Genomic DNA, 20176 nt, shown 5'->3' on the forward strand with positions numbered 1-20176 from the left:
AGGGGTCCTAAAAGACCAGGTTCAGCCGCTTGCTACTGAGAAAATCCAAAGGCAGAGGGACCGGCATTGGTGAAGCAAGAAAGGAATTATTTCAGTGAGGCCAACACCAGCAAGACATCAGTCTAGCGGCTCAAAGACGGTCTCTGAAGTAGCGAAAATAATTCCAGGTTTTTATGAGGAAAATGTGAGCCAGAGGTCAGAGAGTATGTGCAGGTGGGCAGAGAAGGGCAAATTCATCATCCTCTTGGGGTCAGTCCTGCAGGGTCTTCCTGGGCCAGGGAAGTTCTTATTGCCTGCAGGGGTAGCTTTGGTGCCCATCAGGGGACCCTTTGCCTGCAGGGTCTTTTGCCTGAGTTAAGAGAGAAGCTGGAAAGAAGGATTCTCAATTAGAAAGTTTGAAATCGGGATGCCTGGATGGATGGGTTAAGCCTCTGCCTTCGGCTCAGGTCATATCTCAGGGTCCTGGGATCAAGTCCCGCATTGGGTATCTCTGCTCAGCAGGGAACCTGCTTACCCCCTTCTATCTTTGCCTGTCTCTCTGCCTACTTGTGATCTCTATCTGTCAAATAAATAAATAAGTATTTTTTAAAAAGAAGGAAAGAAAGAAAGTTTGAGATCAAAATTTAGGTTGTTCAAGTCCTCTTTCAATTTTACCTAAAGTTGCAACCTATTTCCCACCTATATCTTACACTTGGCTCTGTTTTATTTCTGCCTCTGTCCTTATCATTATCTAATACACCATTTGCTTTCATTTATTTTGTTGACTGTTCCCCCCACCCCCATGTAGGCCCTGAGGGCAGGGACCTTGCTATCTTTTGGGTGTTGAAGGATTTCTTTTCCTTCCTTCCTGGTCACGCCTTTTGGAAGAATGATGAGGTCAACCAGATAGATGAAGAGTGGTGTAGCAAAGCGAGGCTTATGGAGAGTTTAGTAAGGCTTATTGAGCTGTTGTATCAAGCTCTTCAACAGGGAGGGACCTGAGAGGAGGCGCGGAGCAGCCACTGGAGTTTCTAAGTCTAGGGGCTTGGAGATTTTATTGCCTTGTTGTCACTGTTTTAATCTGATTAACCCTCCGTATGCCGGTCATCCAATCAGGTTTTTGTCATCAACCTATCATGTGGGAAAGGGTGGAGGGCACCTTCCAGGGCAGGGGCAGGCAGGGCTTATCCCTACCGGCCTTTCTCCCAGATGTGCTTCGTCATGGGGAACAGCCCAAATCACCTCCTTCGGGACCTGGCCCTGAATTCAGATTAGTTGAACAAATGAGGTTTTTTCATTTTAACCCAGATGCTGCAAAGGAGTTGAGTCCACACCCTGCTCACTGCGGTAGTGTGTGAGCCCATCGATAGGGGGGCGAATTGAATGCTTTCTGCTTACACACACAGAGTAGAATACTTGGCCGGCATTAAAAGAAATAAGGTAGATTAATACTTCTCAAAATGCTGTCCACAGACCTCTGAGAACTATTTTGGGATACTAAGACCTCATTTGCCTTTTCCAGTATGTTGACATTTGCACCAATGGCACAAAAGCAGAGGTGGGTAAAACTGATGTCACCTTAGCTTACATCAAAGCAGTGGCTCCAAACCTTGCTAAGATTCTCCTGTCCTTCACCTTCAGGCTCTCCTGCTTCTTATTTTGTTTTCCTTTCTTTTGTTTTGTTAATGTAGTTTTGAAAGAGGACTTGAACTACCTTCATTTTGGCCTCAAGCATTCTTTCTTTCATTCTTTCTATTTTTAAGATTTTGCTTTTTTATTTGACAGAGAGACTGTGACAGAGGGAACACATGCAGAGGGAGTGGGATCCCAGGATCATGACCCCAGCCTACCAACCAGAACCAAAGGCAAACACTTAATGATGAAGGAGAATTTTTAATATTTAATTTTATTAGATTCTGATCCTTCAGTATATGTCTCTTTTTTGGAGGGGGCAATAATTAACATGCAGTGTTCATTAGTTTCAGATGTACAATATGATTCAACATTTCTATGCATTTCTCAGTACTCATCAAGGTAAGTATACCTTCCTGGCTGGCTCAGTGGGAGAAGCATGAGACTTTTGATCTCAGGGTCATGAATTTGAGCCCCACATTGGATATAGGGATTAATTTTTTTTTACATATTTTATTTATTTGAGAGAGAGGGGTCAAGAGCATGTGAGAGCATGTACAAGCAGTGGGGATGGGCAGAGGGACAGGGAGAAGCAGACTCCCCCTGAGCAGGGATTTGGGGCTTGATCCCATGACCCCGAGATCATGACCTGAACCAACGGCAGCCGCTTAATCGACTAAGCCACCCAGGTGCCCCAATTAATTAATTCTTAAAAATGGCTAAGATAAGTGTACTTTTTTTTAAAAGACATTATTTATTTGAGAAAGCAAGCACAAGGAGAGATCAAGAGCAGGAGGAGGGGCAGAGGGAGAAGCAGGGAATCCAATGTGGGGCTCGATCACAGGACCATGACCCGAGCCGAAGGCAGATACTTAAGGACTGAGCCACAAAAACAAAAACAAAATCAACCAAACAAAAACATAGGGGTACTTATATCTTTTTGAATCAGAGTTTTCATTTTCTTTCTTTTTTTTTTTTAAGATTTTATTTATTTATTTGACAGATAGAGATCACAAGTAGGCAGAGAGGCACAGAGAGAGAGGAGGAAGCAGGCTCCCTGCCGAGCAGAGAGCCCGATGCAGGACTCGATCCCAGGACCCTGAGATCACGACCCGAGCCGAAGGCAGCGGCTTAACCCACTGAGCCACCCAGGCACCCCAGAGTTTTCATTTTCTTTGGGTAAATACTAAGTAGTGGAATTACTGAATCATATGGTATTTCTGTTTTTAATTATTTTTTTAGGATTTTTGTTTTTTAGTAATCTTTACCCCCAGTGTAGGGCTTGAAACTATAGCCCTGAGATCAAGAGTCACATACTGTAACAACTAAGCCAGGCCAGATGCCCCTGTTTTTATTTTATTTTTTAAAGATTTAATTAATTAATTTATTTATTTGAGATCAAGAGAGAGCAAATAGGCGGAGCAGCAGGCAGAGGGAGAAGCAGGCTCCCTGTGTGGGGCTCGATCCCAGGACACTGGGATCATGACCTGAGCTGAAGGCAGACGCTTAACCCACTGGGTCACCCAGGCATCCTGAGTAGTATAAATTCTTTATGTACTTTGGATACTAACCTTTTTTCAGATAGATAATTTCCAAATGTCTTTTCCCGTTCAGTAGGTTGCCTTTTTGTTTTGTTTTGTTTTGCTTCACTGTGTAGAAGCCTTTTATTTTGGTATTGTCTCAATAATTTAATTTTGCTTTTGTTTCCCTTGCCTAAGGAGACACACCTAGAAAAATGTTTCTTCCTTTTCTTTGTAGGAGTCTATTTATCTGTTTGAGAGAAAGAGTGCATGCATGTGAACTGGGGAGGGGCAAAGAGAGAGGGGGAGAAAGAGGGGAAGTATTTCAGCACTCTGCTGAGCCTGGAGCAGACTGGGGGGGTCTCGATTCCATGACCCTGAGGTTATGACCTGAGCCAGAACCAAGAGTCGGGTGCATAACCAACTGAGCCACCTAGGCACCCCTAGAAAAAGGTTTCTATGACTGATGTCAAAGAAACTACTGCCCATGTGTTATTTTAGGGATTTTGTGATTTCAGGTCCCATGTTTAGGTCTTTAATCCATTTTGAGTTTATTTTTAAGTATGGTGTGAGAAAGTGGTCCAGTTTCATTATTTCACGTGTAGCTGTCCAGGTTTCCCAACACCATCTGATGGAGACTGTCTTTTTTCCATTGTCAGTGAACCCTCTCACTCAACGATAGACCTCAACACACTTCCCTGAGGTTTTGTCAACGACAGGAACATTCTAAGGGCCTGGCCAGAAAGCCCTGATAGCAATGGAACGCCTGGAGGACCACACCCCACAGTCCCCTTCCCCACCCAAGATCAAGGGCTGAACATTCCCCCTTCACCCATGACATGCACTCTTCCTGCGCTCTTGTACCCCCCTGAACCTCTCCTACAACACGGTCGGTGTCCCTCTTGCTGTCAGAGAGGCTGCTTGTTAAAGCCTGAGTCGGCTACCTCCCCTGGCTTCCGGCACCTGAAACGAAGCTCTCCTTTGCTCTTTTCCAAAACCTCCTCTGAGTTACTTGCGTCTGTCGCAATGAGTTTCGATGAGTTTATCTGAGTTTGCTCAGCAACAGTGTTGCAAACCCAGCCATGGTCTACCCTTTCCATTTGTCCAGTTCCCTCTGGATTCCCAGCCACCAAGCCTCTGGCCTTGGCAGCTCCAGGGTTCACCTACCGGCTTCCAGAGTTAGTGGCGCTGACAGGTCCTTTCCTAACACCACTGTATGTTCTTGCCTCCTTTGTCATAGATTAATTGACCATAGGACTGTGGCTTTATTTGGGGGCTTTCTTTTCTGTTCATTGATCTCAGTCCATGTCTTTTTTTTTTTTTTTTTAAAGATTTATTTTATTTGAGAGATGGAGAGTGAGCACGAGAGAGAGAGAGAGAGAGAGAGAGAGAGCATGCACCAGCGGGAAAGGCAGAGGGAGAGGGAGAAGCAGGCTTCCCGCTGAGCAGAGAGACCGTTGCGGGACTCGATCCCAGGACCCTGAGACCCTGACCCAAGCCAAAGGCAGACGCTTAACGGACTGAGCCACCCAGGTGTCCTAATACATGTCTTTTAAATTAATATTTGACGTGATGAAATGGGATGCACACATAAAACTCTTCTGCTAAAGACCAAAGTGTGGTGGTCATCTGTAGAAGAGCATTTACACGATTGATTGAGCTATGAGCTGAACTAGCCGCCTTTCCCAGGGAACATTACTTCTTACCGGAAAGAAGTGATGAACTATGAAGCACCCAGGCATCCCAAAAATGACTTAATATATATATACACACACACACACACACACACACACATTGGGGAGGGTATGTGCTATGATGAGTGCTGTGAAGTGTGTAAACCTGGCGATTTACAGACCTGTACCCCTGGAGATAAAAATACATTATATGTTTATAACAAATTTTTAAAAATTTAATAAAAAAAGAAAAAACTGAAAATATATATATATATATTTTTAAGTAGGCTCTGCCCCACATGGAGCCCAATGCAGGGCTTGATCTCTTGACCCTGAGATCGAACCCTGAGCGGAGATCAAGAGTCGGATGCCTAACTGATTAAGCCACTTAGGTACCCCCAAACATATTCCTCTAAAACAAATAAAAGCCCTGAAATTTTAACCTGTTAAGGAAGTTGATAATGCAAGCACAAGCAGGAGGCAGAATGCCTCCAGGGATGGAAGTGGTCCCAGTTTTCTGCTCTCTTGGAAGTTTTCTTCTTCCAGGAAGTTAGTTTATTCCCTCTTCTTTGTAACTCGAAGGTCAGCCCTTCCCAGAGGGCCTGGAGACCCCTGCCAGCCCATCTGCCTCAAAAAGACATATCTGCTCTTGTCCACATGCCACAGAACTGGGATAGGACTCAGTCCTGCAGGGATCTGCAGAGCGAGAATAGGCATATTCTATTTCCCAAAGATGGCCACAACGGTATGTATCGCATCTCATTTGCTATTCTTAGATGTGATGTTGTCACTCCTCCACTGAGAGGTGGAGATTTATATTCCCTCTCTTGTGACTGCCTTGACCAATAGAGTTCAGTTTTGTGATTCCTGAGCCTACCTGCATCATAAAAGGCAAATCCCTTGGGGTGCCTTGGTGGCTCAGCTGGTTAAGCATCTGACTCTTGATTTCAGCTTGGGTCATGATCTCAGGGTCCTGGGATCAAGCACCACATTGGGCTCTCTGCTCAGTGGGGAGCCTCCTTCTCTTTCTCCTTCTGCCTCAGCTCCCCCTGCTTGTGCTCCCTCTCTCTGTGTCTAATAAATACATAAAATCTTTTTTAAAAAAGATTCTTTTTTAAAAAATATCACAAGTAGGGAGAGAGGCAGGCAGAGAGAGGGGGAAGCAGGCTCCCTGCCAAGCAGAGAGCCCAATGTGGGCCTTGATCCCAGGACCCTGAGATCATGACCAGAGCCGAAGGCAGAGGGTCAACCCACTGAGTCACCCAGGCACCCCTAAATACATAAAATCTTAAAAAAAATTTTATTTTACGAAAGATGGGTCCTATTTGCATGGTAAATATTGATATTAACCCATCATTCAGCAATCATGTTTTGTGTTTGTCAGGCACCCAGCTAGACGCTGAAGGGGAGCAGGGCTTCTCCTTGCCATGTCAGCGATCGTGACTCACCTTGGGTCACTAGTGAGACACTGAGACTTCATTCTTCACGGCTACGTGTTGGCCAGGGAGCATCACAGGTATTGGCTGCTTTGCTGCCAGGAGTGGCCACAGCCTAGGAAGTGTTCCATCCTTTTCTACTACCTCAGTGGCAAGGAAGCTTGGGGGTGCCTCGTGGGCATAGTCCCAAACTGTCCCTTGCAGGTGATATGCCTTTTTTGAAAAGATATTTTATTTATTTATTTGAGAGAGAGACAGAGAGAGAGATCACAAGCAGAGGGAGGGGTAGGGAGAAGCAGACTGCCCGCTGAGCAGGGAGACTGATGCGGGACTCAATTCCAGGACCCTGGAATCATGACCTGAGCCAAGAGCAGACTCTTAATTGACTGAACCACCCAGTGCCCGATGATAATGGCTTTTAAGTGGCACCCAGATGACACTATCCAGAAATACTTCCTTAGAGAGCCACTGACTAACAGAGCAGGTAGTAACAGATGGATTATAAAATCTCAGAGGGTAAATTCCACATTCAGTGTTCTTACCAAAAAACAAAAACCAAACCAAACCAAACAAAAACCAGAGGGACACAGGACACTTTTGGAGGTGATGGATATGTTTATGACCTTGATAGCAGTGATGGTATTCCAGGTGTTTGCCCACGTCCAAACATTAAATGAAGCTGTTAAGAAAGAGTGCTTTCTCCTTTAGCAACACTTAGACAACAAAGTTGAATTGCATTCAAAATCCACTCTAAGTGACATGAGAATTTTCAATAGTATGTTCTATTCATAAGTGAAAGAAAAGGCAAAGCTATTAAGTTGTTTGTTTGTTTGTTTTTTAGATTTTATTTTACTTTGAGTCCTCTACACCCAACATGTGGTTGGAGTTCACAACTCCATGATGATGATCTGGAGGCTCTTCCCACTGAACCAGCCAGGCACCCCTAAATAACTTTTTTTTTCATGTGTCCTCTATAGATGGCTCACCCACCCACCCCTCACACCTCAGCCAGGGCCACAGACTCGCCCAGGCCAACCAGGTGGCCAGAGCAGACAGAGCCCAGGCTGGGGCCGACCGGTATTTGCAGGCTTGGCTGATGTCATAGTCGCCTGTATTAGCCTTCCTTAGGCAGAGCTACGACTGTGCTTGTTTTACCCGCTTGTCAAAAATGCTGCTTTGGATAAGGAAGATGTGGTCCATAGACACTATGGAGTATTATGCCTCCATCAGAAAGGATGAATACCCAACTTTTGTAGCAACATGGATGGGACTGGAAGAGATTATGCTGAGTGAAATAAGTCAAGCAGAGAGAGTCAATTATCATATGGTTTCACTTATTTGTGGAGCATAACAAATAGCATGGAGGACAAGGGGCGTTAGAGAGGAGTAGGGAATTTGGGTAAATTGGAGGGGGAGGTGAACCATGAGAGACTATGGACTCTGAAAAGCAGTCTGAGGGGTTTGAAGTGGGGGGGGGAGGTGGGGGGGTGGGAGGTTGGGGTACCAGGTGGTGGGTATTATAGAGGGCACGGCTTGCGCGGAGCACTGGGTGTGGTGAAAAAATAATGAATAATGTTTTTCTGAAAATAAATAAATTGGAAAAAAAATGCTGCTTTGTGGGGCGCCTGGGTGGCTCAGCGGGTTAAAGCCTCTGCCTTCAGCTCAGGTCATGATCCCGGAGTTCTGGGATTGAGCCCCGCATTGGGCTCTCTGCTCGGCGGGGATCCTGCTTCCTGCTCTCTCTCTCTCTCTCTGCCTACCTCTCTGCCTACTTGTGATTTCTGTCAAATAAATAAATAAAATCTTTTTAAAAAAATGCTGCTTTGTTTATTTATTCTTGAGCTTCCATTTCTCTCTTGTGTGTTTCACAGAAAAAGCTGGAGCCCCTGAAGCCACGCGGGTATCTTGCCTATTGGGGAGCCAGAGTTTTGTCACCCTTGCTCGCTCTCTTTTCTGTTTGCTTATTCGTTTTTAGTACTTTTTAGTATGTTTTAGCATCATTTATTTTCAGTGAATGTCAGAAACTCAGCCTCCTCCCCAAAAAGAAAGAAACTAAGCTCCCCACTCCCTGCGGGCGCCTCCCACTCCCGAACCTCGCGACCCGTGGGTGCCACCTCCAGCCATGGGAGCGCGCGGGTGTCACTCGGGGGCGCTCGGTTTTTCCCACCTCCAGCCTGTCCTGGGTCGCGAGCACCTCCAGTCGGGGTACATCTGGGAACGAGAGAGGAACCGCCGGAACGGTCGTGAAACTTTCCTGCTGCCGTTTCTCCACGGAACTCAGGGTCCCCCGAATCCCTCCGAGCGGGCGCAGGCCTCAAGGTCGGAGCTGATCAGTGGGTCACTTCTCGTTCCGAGGCGCGGTCAGCCTCCAGTCCGGAGTCCCGGGGAGCAGGCAACGGGGTGGGTGGGCGTCCGGTGGACGCGAGAACACCTGCGGTCTCTGGCCGGGAGGGCGGGTCCAGCAGCCGCCGCGCCTCCTTAAAGCCACGGCTCCGCCCCGCCCGCCCCCTTCTCGCGCCCGCGGTTCCACCCAACCGCCGGATTCCGGTCGCCTGGGCAGAACGTCGCAGAACCGCGAGCCCGCTCGGAGCGCGCGGTCCGAAAGTCCCCACGTCTGGTTCTGCGTCCCCGGCTCCCCAGATCCGTCGCCATGGCCAGCCAGGAGCTGGCGCGCAAACTGCAGCGGCGACTGCAGTGGGAGGAGGCGGAGGAGGGCCGCCCCCAGACCGCGTCCTGTGCTTTCGCCGCGCGGGATCCCGAACCCGAGTGCGAGCCCCTAGCCTGGGCGCCCACCGCCAGCGCGGACGCCGAGCTGAGTGCGCAGCTGACCCGACGGCTGGACATCAACGAGGGCACCGCGCGGCCTCGCCGCTGCAAGGTCTTCAACCCCTACACCGAGTTCCCGGAGTTCAGCCGCCGCCTCATCAAGGACCTGGAGAGCAAGTTCAAACTGTGAGCGCCCGCGACGCCCTGCGCACTGCGCCCGGGAGGACCCTGCGCCGTGGGACCCGGGGGGGGGGGAGCGGGAAGGTGGCGATGGGCGGGTCTTTATGGCCCCGAGTCCCCGCTCTGCTATGATGGGACAGGGTAGGATAATTTAGGAGACCCGGGGTGCCCTTAGCATTTAACCCACACCTCAGATCCTGCGCGCCGGGAGCCCGTGCCGGTGCGGCGGTGGTGGGGTTGGGAGGGGAACCTGGCCTGGCCGGGACCCCGAGAGCAGTGGCCGCAGCTCTCCCTGACTGAGCTCTTAAGTTCCCCTGAGCCCCAGGCTCCCGGGTCCCGACGGCCGGTCCCGCCCCCTCCGCCCCTAGCGGCCAGAGGTGCCCGCCGCGCAACTTCTAGGAAACCGTGTCGCTCGGCGCCACACCTGCCAGCATTAACTTTACCGCCCAAGGGAGAAATTAGCCCCATTGTTTATCTTTTCAAACAAAGGAGGAAAGTTATCCCTGGCTGCCGCGCAGGGTCTGATGTACCCAAAGAGGCTGAGAACTGAGTGTTGGTCAAACTAGTTGCAAAAGATCAGGACGTTCCTGGAGCGAGTGTGTCTTGGGAGCCTCCTGGCGGCGTCGCCGTATCTATTTTACCCCTTGCGTTTTGGGTAGGAGGCGCCCGTCGGAACCCGACGAGCTTCTGGCAACCGGTCGGACCGGGGCTCTCTTATGTCCCGCGGTGAAAGCCCCGCCGAGCCCGGGAGCTGCTGGGCATTGGAGGCAGCGTAGAGAGCTTCCAGTATTCGGCCTTGCATTCTGGGAGGTCCTTGGACCTCAGTTTCCAAATCTGTAGAGTGAGGGCGGTAATTGTCCCTGCCTTTTAAGGCCATACGGCATTTTGTACACCCTAAGCTCCTAACCGAGCTATTAATATTATTTCCAGAATTGGACCAAGACCGGAAAAATGCCTGGGGGAGCAGAGGCCTCCGGCCAGGTCATGCTTGGGGCGTTTTTTAAAAGCGCTTGGAATGTGTTTGTCCTCCCGGGTGGAGGTTCTATTTAAAGGCTCTGTGGCCAGCACTGTGTGGCCAGAACCTTGGCCCCTTCTTGAAGCTGGGCTCTCGTCCAGCCTCGGCCTCTGTGGAGGTCAACGGAGGCTGGCACCTGGAGCCTCCCTGCCTCCCTGACAACCTGATTTCCCTGGCTTCCAGGCACTGTTCTGTGGTGTTCACACCTGGTGGGTCTAGTTTGGGTAATTAAGGAAGGCTGAGTTTTGGCAAATGAAAAAAAAAATAATTGGCCTGGGGTGGAGATGGAAAAGCAGTGGGTGAATGGTTTGTGGGTCCCCTTTGGTTTCTTCCTCGTCAGGGCTCCTCTGGCTCCTTTGCTCCCATGTCCCAGCAGTTCCTCACAGTCCAGCTGGACTGGGGGAAGGGGGATGCGTCTTGGGGACCACCGTCCTCAGGTTGCTTTGAGGTGACTTGGGCTGCTTTATTTATGCTATTGCTTTTTTTTCTGCAGAACATCTTTGAAAGGGTAAGTTTATTTGCACACTGCCTAAGGGTAATACAGGGAGTCCACACAGGGTCTTTAGGCATGGTGGCATCCGTGAAGAAACAGGGTCAAGCTAAAGGGACAGCAGTGTGTGGTCTAGGGTCCCAGTGTGTGGCACTACATGTTAGCTCTCTGGACCTGTGGTATAAGGCAGAATTTGAGGTTGCGTTTTTGTTTTTGTTTTTTAAAAGATTTTATTTATTTGTCAAAGAGATACAGGGCGAGAGATGGAACACACGCAGTGGGAGAGGGAGAGGGAGAGGGAGAAGCAGGTTTCTGGACCACAGGGAGCCTGATGCAGGGCTTGAATCCCAGGACCCTGGGATCATGACCCGAGCTGAAGGCAGATGCTTAACCGACTGAGCCACCCAGGCACCCCTCGAAATTGTGGGTTTTTTGTCACCTTTAACCAAAATCAGAGTAAACAAAAAGGGAGGTTAATTGGCTCACAGTTTGTGTCAGGTATGGTTGGACCTAGGTGCTCAGATGATGCTATCAGTGCTGTTTCTCATTTTCTTAAGCCAGCTTCCTCTCTGTGTGGTCCCCATTCTCAGGTGGCTTATTATGCCAGGTGGTGGCAGGCTGGCCACAGCAGCTCCAGTAAGTCCAGAGGGCAAGAGTGACCACAGCAAAGGCTTTATTGTGTGTGTGTCTCTCTCTTTAGCTTTACTATTGTTTCTTATTGGCTCTGAACCAATTGCTGTGGCCCGGGGAATTTGTGGCTGCCATTGGCCAGGCCTGAGCCACGTGCCCCACCCTTAGCCTCCGGGGCTTGGAGGTGGGGAAGACTGGCTTTCACAGGCTCCCTTGGGGCTCTTGCTGAGGGAGGATGGTCAAGTGCTAGTTTGCTGTGAATGACCTTCATAGGTCATCTTGAACCCAGAGTGTGGGCAGGCTCAGCCCTGCTTCTTTGTTCCCCTCCAGCCATGACTGAGCTGTGCCCAGATGGGCAGCTCCTGTCATCAGGGAGTGGGGTCTGAGGCCCAAGCTGGTGCCCAGAAGCCTTCCTAGGAATCACCCCCTTGTGTCTGGAAGCCTGGGGAGGCAGAGCAGCCCCTCTGGTTAGAGTCAGCTGAGCCATAGCCAGAGACACCAGTGAGGCAGGGGAAATAGTATCACCTTCGGATTCTGACAGACATAGGGCTGCCGGGGCCTAGGCTCTGTGACCCTGGGCGAGCCTCATAACCCCTCTAAGTCTTGGTTCTGCTACTGGTAAGATGGGCACAATGGCCTCCCGTGAGGGGCAGGTAGCTGCTGCCCCTGGAAAGTGCTGCCATTCTTTTCCCACTGTGTTTGGCCCTCTGAACCTGGTGTCAAGACCCAGTTAGGCGTCATGCGTGCGGGCAGGGTGGGGACATAGACCCCTTATTCCAGGGTCCTTAGCTGTGACTGTTGGTGGTGGGGAAGTTGTTTAACCACTTGCATCCTGTCATCAGAATGGGGGCAGTTGTTCCTTTCGGTGGGTTTTGGGGAGATGAATGGGTGACCTTCTTAGATGGCATGTGATGTAAAAGGGGAGAGCCCTTTGCTGCAGACCGGGCTTCACATTGGCTCCAGCCCTGTATCCCTGTGCCTGGCCCCAGTTTCAGGCTCCCCATGCTCCCCAGAGACATGGATTGCATGGCCCCAACCCTCCTGAGCTTCCACAAACTCAGCAGCCACTCTCTGACCTTCTTGGTTTTTCCCTCTGCAAGTGCCTGCCTGTTTCTCCCACCACGGAGGCAGCTGGGACGCAGCCGTCCCTACCCTGCCAGAGTCAGCGGGCCCTAGGTTGGGAGATTTGTTACCTGGCTCCTTCCAACCTGGCTCAGCATGTGGCAGTGACTCTAGGCTATGGACCAACCTCATGGCCCAGCCCTGATTCCCTGCTGGCCCTCTTTCAAGGGTGCTTCTCCCTGCTGACCTGCATGACTTAAAAAACAAAACAAAACAAAACAAAAAAAACGAAAAAACCCCCAGCAACTTTTCAACTATGCATAGGGAGGTCCTCTGACCCCACATGCACTCCTGCATGGACCCCTAGCTGTAGTTGCCTTGGCCCCTCCCTGAGGGCAGGGCCAGGAAACCCCTTACTGGGGTCTACCAGGCTCCTTTGCTGCCAGGAGGAGCCCTGCCCATCTGACCCGTCCCTGACTCTCCTCCCTGCCCTGTGAGGGTGTCAGCTCTGCATCCATCCTGCTGGTGCTGGTCATTTCCTGCTTTGCCCCCCAGTCAAAGCATGGCCTCTTCATCCCTTTCCCTTTTTTCCTTCGCTTTTCTTTGCATAAATAAATAAAAGCATAAGTGTGTTAAAAATCCCAGCTTGGGGCACCTGGGTGGCTCAGTGGGTTAAGCCTCTGCCTTCGGCTCAGGTCATGATCTCAGGGTCCTGGGATCGAGTCCCGCATCAGGCTCTCTGCTCAGCAGGGATCCTGCTTCCCTCTCTCTCTCTCTCTGTCTGCCTCTCCGTCTACTTGTGATTTCTCTCTGTCAAATAAATAAATAAAATCTTAAAAAAAAAAAAAAAATCCCAGCTTGCGGGGTGCCTGGGTGGCTCAGTGGGTTAAGCCTTTGCCTTCAGCTCAGGTCATGATCCCAGGGTCATGGGATCGAGCCCCGCATCGGGCTTTCTGCTCAGGGGGGAGCCTGCTTCCCCCCACTCTCTCTGCCTGCCTCTCTGCCTACTTGTGATCTCTCTCTCTGTGGCAAATAAATAAATAAAATCTTAAAAAAAAAAAAAAAATCCCAGCTTGCTTTCCAAACTTAACCCACTGGAGGAGCAGTACCGAGGCTGGGAAGAGCAGGGACGCAGAGCCAGGCTCCCCGGGTTTAGACGCGGACTCTTACCACTTGCTACCAGGAAGGTGACTTAAAAAGCTCTGTGCCTCAGTTTCCCCACCTGTCAAGTGAGGGTGAAATAGTATGGGCTCATGGGGTTACTGTGGGGATTAAATAAGCTCATGCATGTGAAGCAGTTAGCTTGATTCCAGGCCCACGGTGAGGGCCCTGGAGGTTTGTGTCACTCAGTTTTAGAGGGTCACACCCCTGTCATTCTGGTGGATGTGCAAATTTTGTGTTGTTTTCTTTTGCTTAATAATCCAAAACCAGGGGCGCCTGGGAGGCTCAGTCGGTTAAGTGTCTGCCTTTGGCTCACGTTGTGATCTCCGGGTCCTGGGATTGAGCACCCCCCCGTTGGGCTCCTTGCTCAGCAGGGAGTCTGTTTCTCCCTCTCCCTCTGGACAACCCCCCCACTTGTGTTCTCTCTTAGACACATAAATATATACAATCTTTTTTTTTTTTTTCCTGAATATTTTATTTATTTATTTGAGCCAGAGAACACAAGGCGCAGGCTGGGGGTGGCGGAGCAGAGGGAGAAGGAGAAGCAGGCTCCCCACTGAGCAGGGAGCCCTATGTGGGACTCCATCCCAGGACACTGGTATCATGACCTGAGCTGAAGGCAGAGGCCTAACCAACTGAGCCACCCAGGTACCCCTAAATATATAAAATCTTAAAAAAAAAAAAATTCAAAACCACTTTGCAATGTCTGAATTATCCTCTGAAGTTGATTTCCCCTGCAGTTGGAGCTGGAGTGCAGCAGCCTGGCCGCCTGCTGAATGAGTGGTTCCGTGGGGGGCTGTGCCCTCCCTTACTGCCTTTCCAGGCTCTGTGGGTGGGGGTTACTCAGCCACTGCTGGGGGAGTGGAGGAGTATCCTAGGGCTGCTGGGACCAGATCACCATAACTCCGGGGCTTTAAACAGTGTGAACATATTCTCCCGCCTCCTGGAGGTTGGCATCTGAATGCAGGGTGTCAGCAGGGCTCGGCTAGCTATGGAGCTCAGGAGAAGAATCCTTCTGTGCCTCTTGTAGCTTGTGGTGGTCATCGGCAGGCCTTGGCAGCCCTCGGCTTTACAGGCGCCTGGACAACTCCACCTTGCTAGTGTCTGCTCAAGTGTTCTTGATCTTGATGATGTCAGGACACTAGCCTGTGGATGTAGGGCCCGCCCTGATCTAGGATGACTTCATCTGCGTTTAATTTATTACATCTGTGATGATCCTATTTCCAGATAAGATCACAGTCTGAGGGTCCGAGTGGCGGTGAACTGGTGGAGGGGGGGCGTTCAACCTGTTACTAACAATTGAGCAGAGTTCCCCAGTCCATGTGGACCCAAGAGTGGAGGGAGTAGGGGGCAGGAGGGAGAGCCCCCCACATTTGAGCATGTCAGAGCCTTAAAGCCAGCATGATTCCCAACCCCCAGCAGACGGAGGGTCTGTGTTCCCAAAGCCCCATCCCAATGACATGGAGTGGCCATCTAACTACAAACACAAAACTAGTGGAAAAAACCTGACCGCCGAATTCCTGTTTAATCTGAGTTTCTAGATCCAGGCTCTGATGTCGCCTTAGTTCACTCAGAGCCTGACTTGATGGGTAGAAAGTATGCCCATTCTTTTTGTTCAGGGTGAGAGAGAGAGAGAGAGAAAGAGAGCGGGATTCACGTAGATACTGCAGAATGGGCTTTGATCTTCTACATTTGATTTTCCTATTTGAAAGTATTTCGCTAAAATAAAAAGAGAAGGAAAGGAAAGGAAGAGAGGTAAGAAAGAAAGGAAAGAAAAGGAAGGGAGGGATGGAGGGAAAAGAAAGAAAGAAAGAAAGAAAGGCAAAAGAAAAGAAGAGAAGAGAAAGTGTTGCTTAGGGATATCTTACATTATCAAGGCTTGGGGAAAAAAATAGATCCTCCCCAGGCTGTGAGCGTGTTGGGGTCTTGGGCTGGGGGGTCACTTGTCTTCGTATCCTTAGGGCCTCCTGCGCACCTGAGCCTGGCTCCCAAATGGTGTGTTGTAGGAGGAAGAGAATTTTCGAGTGGGTGTGGGAAGCCAGAGCCATCATCCGCCTGGCCAGAGAAAGTTCCCTCTTCATATCCAAGTGTGTTACTGGATAGCCCAAGCCAAGAGAACAGTGGCCTGATTTTAAGTGAACAGCGAGAAGGCCCAGAAGAAACTGACTCTGTGTGTGTGTCCAGGGCTGTAAGGCGAGCTGGTGGAGGTTAAGGCTGGATAGGAAACTTTAATTACCCCCCAGGCTTCTCCAGGGGCCTCTCGCAGAGGGAGGTATGGGGGTGGGGGGGCAAGCAGTGAAGGGCAGGACCCAAATGCAGCAATCTGGAAATGTGCCTGTGATGTCTTTGTAGCTATACTCTAATCTCCAGTTCCCCAAAGAGAGGGTGGGAAGAAGAGCATTTGGCTCTGAGAGAGTTGTCCTTTTATGGAGCATCCGCGTGGTGATGTCATAGCTGCCCTCCGATACCACATCATGGCTGAGCCCATCACGGCTGAGCCTGGGGAAGAGCAAGGATATTATGGAACTAGGGAGGGAGAAAGGGGTGTAGACTTGAAGGGGAGGCATTTGCTGTAGAGATGAAGTCGAGGAGGTTTACTGGAGAAGAGGAAGAGGGGAAGAGGAAGGGTAGGAGGAGGAGAGAGAGCGGACCAGGGGACCCACCCTCAGGTGCATCTTTTTTTTAAGATTTTATTTATTTACTTGACAGAGATCACAAGTAGGCAGAGAGGCAGGCAGAGAGAGAGAGAAGAGGAAGCAGGCTCCCTGCCGAGCAGAGAGCCCGATGCGGGGCTCGATCCCAGGACCCCGAGATCACGACCTCAGCCGAAGGCAGAGGCTTAACCCACTGAGCCACCCAGGCGCCCCAAGGTGCATCTTTTGAGTGAATTGACTTGGAAGATGGGGAAGGTGCATGAAAATAAAAGGAATCTCGAATTTCGGTGCTTTTCTCCTCCTTTAGAGAAAGGCAAGAGCTTCCATCTCCTGATTGCTGCTTTGGTCCATAGTGACCTGCCTTCTATTTGACATTCCCTCACCTCCACTGGGTTTTGCAGCCTTAAACTCTGGCTGCCTTAGGGTGAGGCGCGAGAACCCTGGGCTCTTCGGAATTCCTGGGGAGCATTCAGCCAGAACTCTGACTGGCTTCTGCTTTGAGGCCTCGGCTTCCGGCACAAAAGGCACCTTGACTGGAAACTAGAACTGTTTCTCAGATCCCTTCAAGTACGGTTGTTTCCCTGGGCTTGCCTTGGATGGGGGGCTGGAAGGGTGTGCCCAGTTCTGGCTATGAGACATCTGCGGGGAGTTTCTTCCTCCTTCCCTGCTCCCCATGTCTCTCTCTGGGGAGGCTCCTTCACCATCCTTTTTTTAAAGATTTTATTTATTTACTTGACAGAGATCATGAGTAGGCAGAGAGGCAGGCAGAGAGAGAGGGAAGCAAGCTCTCCACTGAGCAGAGAGCCCGACACGGGGCTCTATCCCAGACCCTGAGACCATGACCTGGGCTGAAGGCAGAGGCTTTAACCCACTGAGCCACCCAGGCGCCCCTCCTTCACCATCCTTAAGGAGCCTTCCCATGCAATGAGAATTTGAATAAGAGGAATTTGAAACAGGAGCGATCGAAGTTGAAATTCAGTGAGTTATTAAAATCTTGCATTATGCAAAAAATATCCTTTCCCCTTTCTCCCTCATATGCTCAGGTTACAGGTGCCTCCTTTCAAAGCTGTGAGGTGTAGGGGACTCCAACTTCACGTATACTCTAGCCCTGTTGGGCCCCGAGTCCAGCGGGTAAATAGAAATCCCTTTCTCGGGGCGCCTGGGTGGCTCGGGTCTTGGTCTCAGGGTCCTGGGATCGAGTCCCGCATCGGGCTCTCTGCTTGGCGGGGAACCTGCTTCCCTCTCACTCTCTCTGCCTACTTATGATCTCTCTCTGTCAAATAAATAAATAAAATCTTTAAAAAAGATACAAAAAAAAAGAAATCCCTTTTTCTGTGGGGTTGAAGGAGGGTTCGATTTCCCCTGGGTTATGCTGCCTCTGGTTCAGGATGCTGCAGAGCCAGTTGGTCCCTAAACGTGCGCTGAGCTGCTGGGGTCTTGGGACCTGTGGCAGCCAGGCCAGTCAGTGACCCGGGGGGGAGATGCTCTGTGGAGGAGCCCAGCACCTGCTCTAGGTTTGGCACACGTCTGCCTTCAGTTTCCTGCTTCATGAAGATCTGTGCCTTTTGTGCACCTTTGCACGTGCGTTTGCATGTGCTGACACACATGCTCTCGTTCACGCTCCCCCCTCGCACACTCAGTGCTCGTGTCCCCTGCGCGATGTAGTCCGGCCCCTAGAGCCTCTTTCGGTTCCTGTGTCCCTCAGTGTTGGTGATCAAAGAGCGCTGTTGGTCCTAAGTCCTAGGTGCTCCTTGGAAGGCCCATGGGCAGGGGCCTCTGAGTCGTTGAGGCAAAGACCACACCATCCTGCAGGATGGAACCTGCCTTGTGGTCAGCGGCCTGCCAAGAAAATGGACCCCAGACATGGATTCATTGGTTCCGAGGCTGTGTGACCTTTTGTGATGCCTTCCCCTGTGTTCCCCGCTCTGGTCTCCCATGATCTATACTTTCGTTCAATGTAATCCATGGTGGTACTATGACGATGGTGACGATGGTGATGGTGAGCCTCCTTCTTATCTACTGTGGCTGAGCTCGTCACCATTCATTCAGTGAAGCTCCTGCCGGGCCAGGTTATACAGACCGATCCGGAAGAGTCACTGCCCTTGAGAAGCTCAAATAAACTTAACAGGGAGCCTGATTTCAGTGATGCCGCTTGACTGGGAGGAATGCAGGTCCTGGAAAAGTCATCCACCACGCCTGTGCAAGATACTTCGCGGGGCCTAGCAGCCTCCCATGAAGATGCTGGGGGGGCACTGGGCTGCTGTGTTCAGGGAAGGGGTCTTGGTCTTTCTGGACACATAGCCAGGGAAGCGCAGCCAGCCAGGTCTGGGAGGGGATCCAGGACCTTGACAGAGAAGCACTGAAGGCCCAGGCATTGAGGGTCCTCGAGAAGGAGGGTGGCGGCCGACAGCTTGGAGCGCGGTGGGGACCCACCTGACCACGGCGGGCACAGGGAGAAGAGACTCCAGCTTGGTTCATTGTGGAGAAAAAAGTTTTCTCATGGTTGGAGTTGCTGAGAAACGGAAAGAATTGTCTGGAAGGTGTTTGGCTCTTTTCTCTGGGGCTTCAGTGGGATGCAGGTGGTCTGACTTCTTGGGCTGGGACTTTGGGAGGCTGGGGGATGGACTGTATGACCTTCTAGTTTCCTTCAAGGCCCCTGGTGGGCAGACTCCTTCAGGAAGGGGTCAGACAGTAAATGTGTTTGGCCTGTGGGTTCTCGGGTCCCTGCTGCCACTGTGAGGCAGAAGCAGCCGTTCACAATACCCACCAGTAAGCCCTGCTCCAGTCAGACTTGGGCAACGGGATTTGGCCTGCCGGCTGTAGTTCACCAGGCCCCATTCTAGGTGTTTAAGTCCCTCCGGAGTCCTCTGAATCCCAAGCCCTGGGAATCTGGGCTGGTCTCTCTCATCCCCTTCCTGGGTTTCACTTCCTGAAGCAGGCTCAGGGCCTGAGGGAAAAAGAGGCAAAAGCCAAAGGGGACGGAGGAGAGAGCCCAGAGCCCTCCCTGGCCACAAATGGCCACCCTGTTCTTTGCCAGCAGAGGGGGCCGGCAGCTGGCACCCCCGCAGCTGGGGTCCCCGGTGCGACACTGTTCCCTGGGAAGGGCTGCCTGGGTGTTAATTCTCCTGAGAGGTGGTCCAAGGTGTTTGGGCTAGGCTGTGGACAAGCCCTGGAAAGACTTGAAAACTCCAGATGAAAAGGAAAAGCCAAAGCTAACTGGGTGGCAGAGACTTTGGCCTTGGGCATCTGCCCTTCCTGAGCCCCGTGGCTAGAGCAGGAGGAGCTCTTCACCTCAGATCTTCAGGCCCCCTGAGATCATGTCTCCAGGTGCAGGTACCGCTTTGCTGAGGGGATCCGGCTTCTCCACGGGGCTTAAGGCCCATTTCCCCGAAGCTGAGACCCACTGGTCTCGAGGAAACAGACCAGAATCTCACAAGTACAGGGAAAAACTTGTAGAAGTATGATGTCCCCGTTCAGAATCTCTTGTAATATAATGAAGATACTGTAACTTGGAGAGTGGAAGCCTGATGGTGTTCTCTTCTAAGGGGTCCCCTCCATCAGATTAGGTACCAAGTCCTGAAGGCACGTGCTGAGACTATCTGTGCCCTTCTCCTCGTGTGAGTCGGGAGGCCTTTGGTTCAGGTGATGGAAAGCCCTGCCCCGAGCTCATCGGTGAAGAATCATCTCGTATAACGGGGAGTCTAGAAGACAAGGGTGGCCCTTGGTGACCCTATAATGGTCAGCTTTATTGATCACCGGCCTCCCCCCAAAACACTGAATGGCCCCCACTTGTCGAGTACCTATGATGTGCAGGCACTTTCTCTTAGCATTTACATAGCATAACACTGTGAGGTCGGTACACTTATCATCCCCCATTTCACAGATGGTGACACTGAGGCAGAGAGAAACTAGGTCACTTGCCCAGCATCACACATCATGTAAGTGGCGGAACTGGGCTTCGAACCCAGAAAGGCTATA

General features: G+C 50.9%; 1 protein-coding gene across 1 annotated transcript in view; it reads left to right on the forward strand.

Annotated features, from left to right (window-relative positions):
* The first annotated feature begins 8765 nt into the window (after positions 1-8765).
* The window catches only part of EFHD1 (EF-hand domain family member D1), a 40803-nt gene continuing 29392 nt past the window's right edge, over positions 8766-20176 (forward strand). Inside the window, exon 1 of the mRNA XM_044241862.1 lies at positions 8766-9192. Coding sequence (XP_044097797.1) covers positions 8891-9192 — 302 coding nt within the window. The 5' untranslated portion in view covers positions 8766-8890. The remainder of the gene's footprint in view (positions 9193-20176) is intronic.

This window comes from Neovison vison, chromosome 3 (assembly GCF_020171115.1).
Source record: "Neovison vison isolate M4711 chromosome 3, ASM_NN_V1, whole genome shotgun sequence".
NCBI classification, from domain to species: domain Eukaryota; kingdom Metazoa; phylum Chordata; class Mammalia; order Carnivora; family Mustelidae; genus Neogale; species Neogale vison.